We start from the raw sequence: 12,489 nt of genomic DNA on the forward strand, positions 1-12,489 counted from the left end.
ATTGGTTACATCTCTCAAAGTAAAAGTAAGCTAAAACTTAAACGGAACAAGTATCCAAATGCCCCCAAATCAGCATAAACATTCAGCGCTGCCGCTATACATGGAAATCGAAACGGCAGTTTAGAATGTACAGATTATTAAAGGTGTAAATAACTTGAAAACCAAAGGGCTGTGGGTGAAGAAAGTTGAGAAGTTGGAACATCAATCAGAATGTTTGCGTTGATATGATAGTTAATACAACAATTTCCCATCTTCAGTATCAGCTTCACAATTGCCACATTAGTTTTTCAGCCATCGCCAAGTTACAGTCCACCTCCAACTAGTTTAAATGTCATTTTCATAGGCCAAACTCAAATGTAAAACTGGGCGTAGACATTAGGCGCAACTTAAAGGTTTTCTGAGGATCAACATTCGACCCACATTGCCAGGGAAAAAAATGAGGAAAAAGAAAAAGAAGAGACACCAGCCAGGAGACTTTTTAATTAGCACGGCAGCGGCGACGTGACTGACACGTCTGTCGACTGTCACGGCGAGCCGAGCAGATGGCGGAGTTCTTAATTGAGCAGATGCTTTGTACCTGACGATGGTTGCTTTTTTTTTTTGTGGAGGAAGGCAGAAGGAACAGAAGGAAAAAGATGGAAGAGATGGCTCACTTTATTCTTGTCAAACTTTGCGAGCACTGCGACGAGCCTCGTCGTCTTTACGCCGGTCTCCTCTTCCAGGAACACGATCCACGAGGAATTCTTCCCGAAGGAGCGAGACAAACTGAGGACACAGAAATACATCGTTAAAAGCAAATTCTTTTTCCCCGTTATTTCATATTCTCTTTGGACAATTACAACGAGAATAAATCAAATTTATTTTAACACCTCATACTAATTTTTAAAATATGAGCCTCTAACAATTGGTTGCTTTGTCGCTTGGTGGTGAAAAAGAAAAAAAGAAAAAAAGCCCAACAATAATAAAAACAGGACGTTTTTAAAGAACTACAGATCTGATTGACATTAGGGCAGCCTGGACCTAGTGGTTCACATGAGAGATTTTGAGTTTGAATCTCTTTGTTTGCATCTCCTCCCAGGGGTTCTCGCAAGGCACTCTGGCTTCCGCTCACATTACGAAAACATGCAGTTTAGTCTATAGGTGTAAACGTTTGTCTAAATGTGCCCTGCAATTAACTAGCATCTATTTCTGGGCATACGGCGCTTCTCTCGCCCAAAGTCAGCTGGATAGATTCCACTTCATCTGCCAAATTAGTGTTTTTAATAAGCATGTCGGAAAGGAAAATGAGACAAGCCAAAATATTGTCTCTCTTTTTTTGGTGTGTTTTTTTTTTCCCCCCACCTATGGCAGGCGGGTGGGTCTGGAATGTATCTGGTAGGCTAAACAAAACTCACTGTACTCACTAAGGCAGCAAGGGAAGGATGCTCCAGTCTCCCTCGTTGTTGGACAAAGTGTGAAGGAGCAAAATTGATGGCAGTTTCTGGAAGAAAAAAAATGTTGACGGTTTGATCAGTATCTGATGACCAAAGACCCTGAAGCATCTCTTGGCCAGGAAAATAAATCAGCAACGACTCAATCAACATCATACATTCATGTGCAAAATGTACGTCAGGTGTGTATAGGACAATCAGCTCACATTCTGCTGTTAATTGTATGGAATAGGCTCCAGGCATAGTCGCACACCCACACGCAGCAAGTGAAAAACTACCAACCCTCCTATACGCTTAAAACTCATTAAGACACAGACACACAAGCACAAATTAAATGGTAAAATATTTTAAGTGCCTCTTCTCGAATTGATGACTGCATAAAATCACGAAGGAAAAAAATGTTTTCTTTTCCATGTGTTTCTTTAAACAAGCATTTCAATGTTTGTCTATTGTCTTGTTTTCTTTTTTTGTAGTACATATTCAAAATAAAAATTGCTAACTTAAAAAAAAATAAATAAATCATATAGTTTTGGCTAAAGTCTGCTAGCTTAACGCCAAAATATAATGTGAAACACCCAAGACACTAAAGCCTAACTGAAATAAGCATAGCTGTTAACAGTAATTATAAAACTTCCAACAACTGTTATTTTAATTAAAAACGGAGCAGCAACACATCAACAGAGCATGAAACACACACACACAGGCATGTATTCTCTCTGCTCTGTGGGAACAACTACCCGGCCAGCATGTTGCACAACATCCTAACTACATTCACGGCAGGCAACTCTAAGTTCAGTTGCAGCTATCTAAATAAAATTGAATTTAATTCAATTCAATTGAATCTGGACTTAAATGCATACTGCAAAACCCCATAAAAACAATTTCTGCCATCTAGCAGATTTAGCGAAATGCCTCAAATAAGTTGGCTTCTCCTACTCGTAGTGCTAAAAGTGCCAGAAAAACCAAACTCGATACAAACATAACTTGAAAGTGCATGTCGGAACCATGCGGCTCATTAGGACCAACACATGCCAGCTGCCATTACTTCTCATTATGGCAACGTCAGCGCTGCCCGCGGAAACGTCGGGCAGCGGGATGATGATGATGAAGCAGATGATCCCAGCATCAAAGCACTGCAAATGTCTGCGTTTCCCAAATACATCAAAGCCCAAGTATGATACAGATAAAAAAGAAAAAACTAAAAACAAAACAAAACTGAGCAACATGGAAAGGAAATGCTTTTGAATGTATATGGTAAACACATCACAAGCAACATTTTTCTTTTGCCAGTGTACGAGTTGAAAAGATTGATGTAGACAAAAGTATTTTTTTGCTACCCTTTTGTGGAATCATCAGGCAGTTATATCTGTACATTGGAGTGCCATCAATTTCTCATGGATTTTTACTGTTCGCGGCAGGGCGAATACCAACAAACAGCGGGGCTTTACCATAAACAGAAATCTTCAAAAAGGCACCCGATGTCTGAAAATGACCATGTCCTGAATCTTAGTTAGTGTTGAGTTTTTGAGGCGTGACCACCGGTGCCGAATCTTACCTCTGACTGAGAGTGCACCTGTTTCAGCAAATCCTCTCGCCGTTTCTCCGCCCGCCTGGCATGGAAGGAGTTGCTCTGACTCCGGATAACAAACACGACCTCCTGAAGATCTGCCCAACAGAAAAGGCCCCAAATGTGAGGAATATGAACTACAGCGATCGATGATGACCTTCTTCCCTGCGGTCAGGGGAAAAACAAAAAAACAAAAAAAAACGAGGTGGCTAATCTCTGTTACCCGCCAAGCAGTAATAAGAACGGCATTAAGAACTCAATTAGGTGGGAGAAGCCATAAATGTCACGGCCCAGACAGAGTCACTAAATGAAAGAATGTGAAAAATGTGCATTCCTGCAAAGTAACCTAACAACCAAACAACACATTTCGAAATGGATTTGAGCAACATCGCTGCTTGCATCCAATGACAGTCCAGTTGTCGGAATGTCAAGGCTACGTGTGGCATATTAAGTCGATGCCCGGCACTGCTTAATAATCATGCGCTAAAGGTTACGAGTGGCATATTAAGGTTACATGAGGCATGAGGTTAATTAAAGCTCATCTCGTCAAATGATCACTTGATGCGTGTGGTATAAGAATCATGCCCTCGTGTGGTCTAAAAAATGTACCGTACTCAAAGCAACTGTACATTATGGCATGACAGTCACACACATGCTGTCAAAACAATCACTGTGCAGCATGTGTGGCACAATCACGCGCTCGTCTCATCAAAACAATCATTCAGTTATTGTGTCATAATCATATACTCGTCAAAGCACTCAAAACTACGACTTAGGATAAGTCTCGACATTGTTTTAGTGTTTTATGGTGTCTGTTGTATTTTGTATTATTTATTGATATTTATTTTATTTACTATTGCATGACTCATTTTCCAACCATGTGCAGCACTTTGTATGTTGTTTTAAATTACTTTCTAAATAATTGAGCTGAGTCAAGCTACATGTGGCATCATGCGCACAAGTTGTCCAAACAATTGCTTGCAAAAACTATGCATGGCATAACAATCAAATACTTATGTAGTCAAAATAAACATGATCAAATGCTACATGTGGCATAACATACATTCGTGTCATCAAAACAATAACTCTCAGAAGACATAAGAATCACTCGTTTTGTGTAATCAAAACATTATTAAGGAGGTAAAAACGAGCCTATTTTGACAAAGTAAGGACTTGAAAGTACAAGTATCCAAATTCAAACATAGAAAGTGAAAGTACCAAGACATCATTAAATACTAAAATATATTAGATTACTACAAAACACACCTAAATACAATACGGAAGTATTGGTAACTGTGCAATTCGCTCCAACCTCCCATGCTCTAAATCCCCCTGAAAATAGTCCACGGTGCAATACTGCATTCATGTAGATGCGAACTGCTACCCGCTTTTTAGATGAAGTCACTTGGAAACTAAAAGTAAACAGCCTAGAGACATGACACAATTTTGTCCCTTTTGTGCAATTTGGTTGGTACAAGGCCGAGAGAGAGCCGGGAGGGGGGCTTTACGTTAGACTTTGTTTGTGCAGCCAATATCATCCGTCACTGAGCGCTGTCACTATTGCAGACCTTTAAATGGATGTCACATGAAGACGAATGGCGGAGCGAGCTCGCCGGGTTAATGACGAGCCTGCGATACCAGCGCTGCGGTGCACTCACCTGTGAGGTGAATGTCATCACCACCGAGAAGAGATCCAGATTATATCACAGGGAACACATTTCCTTTATATTCTGTGGCACAGAGATTGATGCATTTCTGCTTCCTGTCAGAAATTGAAAATTGCAAAAGCCTGGAACTCGGATTTTGTCTTTTAAAATGGAGTTGGAAACTGTGACCAGTAGCAACAAAACACAAACAAGTAACATAGGGCTGGGTTTACAAAAAAATAAAATAATAATAATTAAACAATCGATATCGAATTGATTTTCCTTTTTGAGGCCTGATATCGATTCATAAAACCATGAATAGATTATTTCAATCTTTTTTTCCCATAAATTCATAAGAAAATGTTTTTTTAAAGGCTATTTTTTGTATCTTACTGTTTTCTTGAAATTTACTGTTCACACGAATTTAAAAGTCTTTTCTTACATTAATGAAAAACCTGGCTTATTGCACTTTAAGACCATTCTGAATCTTTATTTACAAATGAATTATTACCCAGTTACCGCATCCATAAAATTTTATTTGGAATTTGTTTGTATAGTTTTTAATCATGCCCTTGATCTTTAAGAAGAATTGATGCTCCATAATCAATCAATATCGATTGAATTGAAGTGAATCAGGAAAAATCAAATTGAATCAAACTGAATCCTTGTGAATCCAAATCTAATTGATTGAGGAATTTAGAATCGATACCCAGCCCTAAAGTAACAGTGAACCGTAATAGCGAAAATCAACAATTGATGGCCATTGAAATGTGTTGGTGGGTAGAAAATAAAATACGCATATTTTTTCAAAACAAACAAACAAAAAAATCTTCAAAGATGCTGACAAACATTCAATACACAAAAAAACTGAAGTTGTTGAATCAGTACTTCTACTTTATAAATACTACAGAATGTGATTGCTTTTTCCACTTCGGAGGAAAAGTAATAAGAAGCGTTTTGGTTTGTCCCCGTCTTTACAGGCAGCTCGGAAGGCTCGCTCGTGATTAAATGTGCAAAATGTTCTCGGTTCCCGGCAGCTCAGAAGAAGCCTCGGCACCAAATTACGCTCACAGGCTTAACACATTTCCTATCATTTGCAGAGAAGAGGGTCATAAATTCTTATTTTCAGAAAGAAGCCTTTTCAAACGCATGGAATCATTTGGCTTTTGAACGAGAAGCAACTGCGGAAGAACTACTGCAATAAATCCATGAGAAGTAGACATTTTGAAATGCATGTCAACACCTTAATCTGATCATATTGGACTTGAAGGATGCGATTAACACCACAAAATTACTGTGTTGGAAACCTAGTCTGTTGTGCTAACAGTTGGCATGCTAACAGATACTGTAGCAAGATGGGATCCTTAGAACAGAAAACACAAAGGCAGATTGATAACGATTGACTATGGATCCCCCAACGAGGAGTCAGGACCACACGTCCGAGCTTAGAGAGAGCAAATCCCCACCACCTCCAAACGTCCTCCTGCTGAGCTCGCTAAATGGCCGACTTTGCGTACGTTCCCAGAAAGCCCAGATTGACAGCCGAATCAGATAAAACCTTTCCCAATCCCTCATGGTGTAGATAAAATTGTGCTCTGTGGCGAGGGGCATAAAGAAAAAAAAAAAAGAGAGAGAAACTAATTAAGACTGAACGTGCAGGCTTCGACTCAATACTAATGGCTTTCGATTCATCATCAAATTGCAGGAAGAAGAAAAAATATGGAACATTCTGGTGAGTGTCCTTCCTTCACCTCCTTCCATTATGTCCTTCTCCTTTCAGGTGAAAATCAGCGTCTGGCCACCCATGAGCGACCATGACGGACGGCGAACGCGTGATCAATACATCGAGCTGAATGCAGCCGGCTTTGGCTGTCAAACATGACCAAATGGGTTAGCTGCGAAAGAAATGGGTTCGCTGCCCGGAAAAATGAACACACGGTTACAATTGTGAGCGCGAGGGGGAGTTTTATGCCACATGATGTTTAAAGCCTGGGTTTGGGTTTCAAAAAAAGGGTTAAGGTTTGGCATTGGGGTGTCAAGCAAGGGTTAAGTTTTCAACTGAGGCTTTCAAGTTGGGATTTCAAATTGGGTTCAAGGGCAGGTTTTTGGTTTCAAGCACGAGTTAGCGTTGCAAATGAGAGTTTAGAGAGTGAAAGTAGGGCTTCAAGACAGGATCATGGTTTGAAATGAGGGTCTCAGGTCACCTTCCAACAGATGAAATGCCAAAAGGACTTTAAAGGGGATATTTTATTTTTTATAATAAAAGTATCCTGGAAGCTCCCTCAACTACTTGGCTATTCCACCGAGGAAGCAAAGGAGGGGGAAACCAACTTTGTGCTTCTCCTGTGGCCAACTTAGCCTGGAGGCCGGCGGTGATTAAAAGGATCAAGGGCGCTAAAGTGAAATATGTTACGCATTTGTAGATGCGTGTGTGCGTGCGTGCGTATGTGTACATATGCTGCGAGTGAATGTGGAATGGCCTGCAGCCTGGTTAGCGTAAATCAATGGTGACACTTCCCGAGAGCGGGAAGGCGGATGTTGTGGAGGATGGCGGAGGAGAGCGCCGCAACCCCTGGGCGCCGCTGTCAACTCTGTGGAGAGGTGTGCAGTGAAGGTGTGTGCGCACAATAGGAGCGAGTCGCCATGATGAGCATGCAGGACGGCAATATCACACAAAAGTGGATATAGGTCAATCCCTCGTATTTGGGAAATAGTTATCATCGTTTTATGGGACAACACTGAAAAAAAATCAGGGTAAAGTAGGGCTATGCCTAAAGACTATTTTAGTAAATGATTTCTCTGTTGATTATTTCTTTGATTATTCCATGAATCTGATATTTATTTATTTTTTTTTTTAATTGCCGTCTTTTTCAAAAACAGGACATTATTATTATTATTTTATTGGCAGGCAGTGCACAAACATATGATTCATTTAGTAACGTGAGGAAAGTAGGCAAAAATGTTGATTGTTGTTTTCCAAATTAAAGTAAAAAGTAACTACAGTAAAAGTAAGTGACTACAGTAATCTGAGAATATTTACTGTTGAGGAGCTGAAATTCGATGCATTTGGATTTTATTTGTTAAAGAGAAGTACAATTAATTGATTATTAAAATAATTATCAACTAATTTGATAAGCGATGAGCTGCCAATAAATTGTTGCACCTCTATGTAAAACAACCCAATAAGCCATTGGGAAAAACTGTAATGGAAATGCAGCTTTTGTCTTAGCCGCTGGCAACAAAAAGAGAACATCCCTAAGTGAAAATGTCCGATCTAACCCCAATTAGCCATGTTCCCTCTCATTTCTGTTACAAGGTCTCCAGTGTGAATGGGGAGCAGATGGGTTTGATTTGATGTTATCCCTCTCACCATTAACTTGCACCGATCACAGGACATCAAATCGGTGTGCATGGCTGTCATCCCAGAAGCAACAAGGAAGCCAACAAACATTTTACTGAAAACAAGCATACTAGGAACATGGAGTCCTGTGGTCTGATGAGACCGATATCATATTTACGTAATAATACAAAGACAAGTGTGTCTTGCCTACAGTCAAGTACGGCGGTGGGCGTGTCATGCGACCAGCACTGGTGAGCTACAATTCCTCGAGAGAACCATGAGTGGGTTAATGTGGAGCAGCCTCCTATAAGGGGATGGCATAGCGAGTTCTATATCCCACCAGGAAGAGAAATTCCAGTGACAAAGGAGATATGAAGTGTAAATAGTGCATGTGGGTGCCATTAGACTGGAGTGAGAACAATGATGCTGTCAAGACTCGGCCACACGTCTTCATTGCGGGGCATAATCGCACATGACAGAGGATGCCACGTCCTCATCTCCATACTCGGCAGATGCAATTCTCCCCCACTTGCTTCATCCCATCCGCCGTCCGATTACCATGCCGTGCAATCCGTGACACTCCACCGACTTTCAGCATCGGAGACAGAAGCCACTTAAGTACAAGTACTGATACATAAGGTAAAAAAAATAAGTCAAAGTACTGATTAAACTTTAAGTTTAAAAAAAAATTATACGTTTTTTACTTGGTTACTTCTCACCACTGTTGGAAAGTCACACACCTGCACATAGAGAAAAATCCAAGCCGCAGATTTCCCGACTGAGCAGTCGCGCTCGACCGGCTCGGGAATTAACGGTCGATCCGCAAGCTCGGACTGGGAAGCCCACAATTCAATACGGCCCCTAAAGTTTTGATTTTGCCATTTGAAAAGAGGCTTCTGATAGGAAGAAGTGGTCAAGTGAGGCACAGAGATGACATTTCCATTAATACAGACTTTTAATTGCCTTGTAGGAGATCAATGCGGTGGAGTTATCTCCCGGAGATGTCAACAGGGAAAAAAAAAAAAAAATTGTAATTAAAAAAAAAAGTAAAGTTTATGCATCAGGAATTTGTATACTGCAAAATATTCTGAATGTTATTTTCGATTTTATCTTCAGCCCTTTAACGCAAAATTTAAGAACTTCCAGTTTTTGTTGATTATGGCGTTGTGAAATCCTGAACTCCCAGTCGCCTGCAATTGGACCGAATGGGCGGGTGGCTATATTTATTGTTACCACGCAAATTTTCATTAGCATTGTCATTTTGATTTGAGCATCGAAAGCTACTCACCAGCGCAGCTGGGACAGAGCCAAGGTAGCGTCGGTCGGAAATGCCTACTTATCTTTGAGCTCATGCCATCACGTCTGTCAAAAGCGCCCTGCCCCCTAATGGCAAAAAAGTGCATAGACGTACCTGACAGACTGTGCTTTGATGTTTTTCTCTTTACCCATAAAAATGAATAATAAAAAATAAAGCCTCCTTCCAACTTTTGCACTTGCAATCAATAATACAAAGCGTGTGCTATGATGCCTGCTATAGATTGGGCCCACACAAACAATATTCTCCACAGGCCAGTCAAGTCTGACTGGCGTGAAAAAGACAATCACTTTTTGCTCTATGCTCGACAGCGTCGATCTGTTTGTCTTTTTTTCTCACCTCCTCTAAGACGGATCTTTGTATTTGCAGCAAAATTACAACATTATGAAGTTGGGTGCTATTGCTTGGGTGGGTAATGAGAACAGAGAGCAAAGGGGGGGGCTTACTGGGGGTAGAGAGAGAAATAATCCATCTCAGATAGTGACTGGATAAGCCTTCGATGAAGTCAGATTTTTATTTTATTTTTTTTTTGTTGCCTGATGGGAAAAATGTTTTGTTTTTTTATTTGCTCATATGAGATATGAATTTAGGATATCAAAATAGGGTTTTATGTCAGGGTTTGAAGCCTGGGTTCGGCTTTCAATCATGGGTTAGTCTCTTTTGCAAAGCTAAGGATTTAAAGGTAGGATTTAAAATGGAGGTTTCAAGACAGTTTTGCGATTCAAATAAGGGATTCAAATTCAGATTTCAATCCAGGATAAGGGTTTCAAGTAGGGTTAGAATTTGTAATTAAGGATGTCAAAGAAGAGTTTAAAACCAAGATTATTGTATTAAGTTAGGGTTTCCAGTGAAGGTTTCAAGACAGGGGGTTCAAGGTTAGGGTTTAAAAGCTAGCATTTCAAAATTCCTGTTTAGCATTTTAAGTTTGGATTTAAAATCAGAGTTTTAAATAAAACCGTTTCAAGTCAATGTGTGGGTGCCAAATTAGGGTTTCAAGGCCGTGTTAGGGTTTCAAATGGCAGAATTATAAAGCTGATGCAACTGTTTGTGTAAGGAGTGAAAAGAGTCAAAGAAAAGAAAGAAAAAAAATCTCTTCCCTACAGACATGAGACTTAATGAAGCGAGATGTCCTTTTTAGTGTTGCATTCATCTCGTGGTTTGTAGTTGCCTGATAGAAAACCAAAACATTTTTGATTGAATCTTGTTGTTTACACTCACACAGACATTCATTTGTCAGCCTATTAAGATTACAAAAAATGTGCCGTTTAATATTTGTGCTGTCTTAATGTGACTAATTGCAGTAATGTTTGGAAGTTTTTAATACAATAACTCAAATTAAAGTCAGTCCCACAGCATGAAAGCGACACTGTGATTCATCCGACGCGAACGCCGATTGGATTATCCAAAGGCGGAATAATTAAACAGGATCATTCATGCCAGCACTTTTGATTAAAATGGAGAAAAACACAATCAATACAATTACATAATACACTTCACTCATTGAGTGTGTGCATGTGCATGTGTGTGTGTGGTTAATAAAATATGACCATTAGTCACCAGTGGGGGTGGAAGAACTTTGTTCAAATCAGGCTTCAGCACATTTGATATTTTCCAGATTCAAGTCTTTGTTTTATTTTGAGCTTTACAGTCAACTTGAACTCAAAATACAGTTCACACTTACTGTGGCTGTGTTGGCTCCTCTTTCTCCTACTGCTACTAGTACTACTAAGCATGATTGACTGCATCCAGAGCTTTTCTAGATTTGCTAAAAGATGAAGCAAATAACAAATAGTACTGTGAATCACTTCTTTCAAGTCAAGGTCAGCTAAGGACGGATTGCTCCTTTCGCTTCAGAGAGCTATTCTAGTGGGGTACTGCACATGCTTTGTTTGATTGATTCATTGAACATAAAAATATAAAGATATCAAAATAAAAACATAAAGAAAGGAAAAGATCATCTATTGATAGACACCTTAGTTCAGCGCAGTTTAGCCTTCATGTTCAAAGGGAAGTGGAAAAACGTTATCTATTAGTCTTGCCACTTGTTCTCTATAGATTACTCATATTATGTTAATACACTCATAGGTTATTCATATAGAGTAACCCAACAGTATCCCAAAATAAAAACAAAACAAAACTATGATCCTCTGTACACATGAGCATGTCTTGTAGATTATTCAAAATCTTGACACAAATATTTTCCTTTCCTTTTTACTGCAAACCAATATTGGCTCCAAATATCGGTTATCGGTCTCCTGACTGCTAATAATCGGTATCGGCCCTAAGAAGAAGAAAAAAATAATAAATTAAAAAATTAAAAAAAAAAAAACATTTGACCATCTCTAATTCATAGACGTATGCAGTTAAGGAGCTACCTGTAGACCCTTGTAAGATTGATTTTAATGTTGTCCCAGTCAGATCATGTGATCAAAAAACGGGATTTTCAGCTGAAAAAGATCGGAATTTTGAATTTTCTTTTCTTTTTTTTTCTTTTAAATTTAAAATTTTCTCAATTTCCACTTAAAGGTATATTCAAGGATCTTTTGTCGCTGCGTCTTCCGGGTGGATCATCTTAACGAGTGGTTCTCGATCCCGTCAATCAATCTGCCGTAACGACGTCGTGCGTGCTCGTCCCAAGCTGCGCATGCGCACTTCAAGTGTTTGTAGCATGTAGCCGCTAAGCTTCGGATTCAGCCATTCATTGTTGTAGCTCCCCCGACCACACCGCATACTTTGAAAATGGCTGAAAGCCACAAGAGGACATCCGTCTATGAAGTGAGGCCGGCTGCAGAGACTGATGAAGATGATGAAGAAGATAAGCTCGCACGTTTGGAACACCCACTCCACCCCCCTCCCTCCCCACCCCCGCATACGAGCATGAGAGCTGGTAGAATGGTCTGTCACATGCGCATTTTTTAATAAGTGACAAACGGACTTTTTGGCTTCTACTTTTTGAGAAGATCCTTAAATACAAGAATGAAATAATTTTTGTTTACTTGCCTTGAACCACTGCTGATTTATAGCCATTTACAAAGCTATTAAGTTTACCTTTATTTGAATGTTAAAAAAAATAAATAAAATTAAGACAATTTGCATGCACCCTTTTTTACTTTGTGATGCATTGCCGAGGTATACGTTCAAGACTGTGTATCGGAAAATACTTAAAAACAACTAACTACGACTCGAGTGTA

General features: G+C 39.7%; 1 protein-coding gene across 6 annotated transcripts in view; it reads right to left on the reverse strand.

Annotated features, from left to right (window-relative positions):
- The window catches only part of b3glcta (beta 3-glucosyltransferase a), a 52,207-nt gene that overhangs the window by 11,468 nt on the left and 28,250 nt on the right, over nucleotides 1–12,489 (reverse strand). For all 6 annotated transcript variants that reach the window (XM_077540818.1, XM_077540816.1, XM_077540817.1 and 3 more), the window contains 3 exons: nucleotides 2,986–3,095; nucleotides 1,404–1,480; nucleotides 654–765 (listed from right to left, as the gene is read on the reverse strand). In XM_077540818.1, the coding sequence (XP_077396944.1) occupies nucleotides 654–765; nucleotides 1,404–1,480; nucleotides 2,986–3,095 (299 nt within the window). The remainder of the gene's footprint in view (nucleotides 1–653; nucleotides 766–1,403; nucleotides 1,481–2,985; nucleotides 3,096–12,489) is intronic.

This window comes from Festucalex cinctus, chromosome 13 (assembly GCF_051991245.1).
Source record: "Festucalex cinctus isolate MCC-2025b chromosome 13, RoL_Fcin_1.0, whole genome shotgun sequence".
NCBI classification, from domain to species: domain Eukaryota; kingdom Metazoa; phylum Chordata; class Actinopteri; order Syngnathiformes; family Syngnathidae; genus Festucalex; species Festucalex cinctus.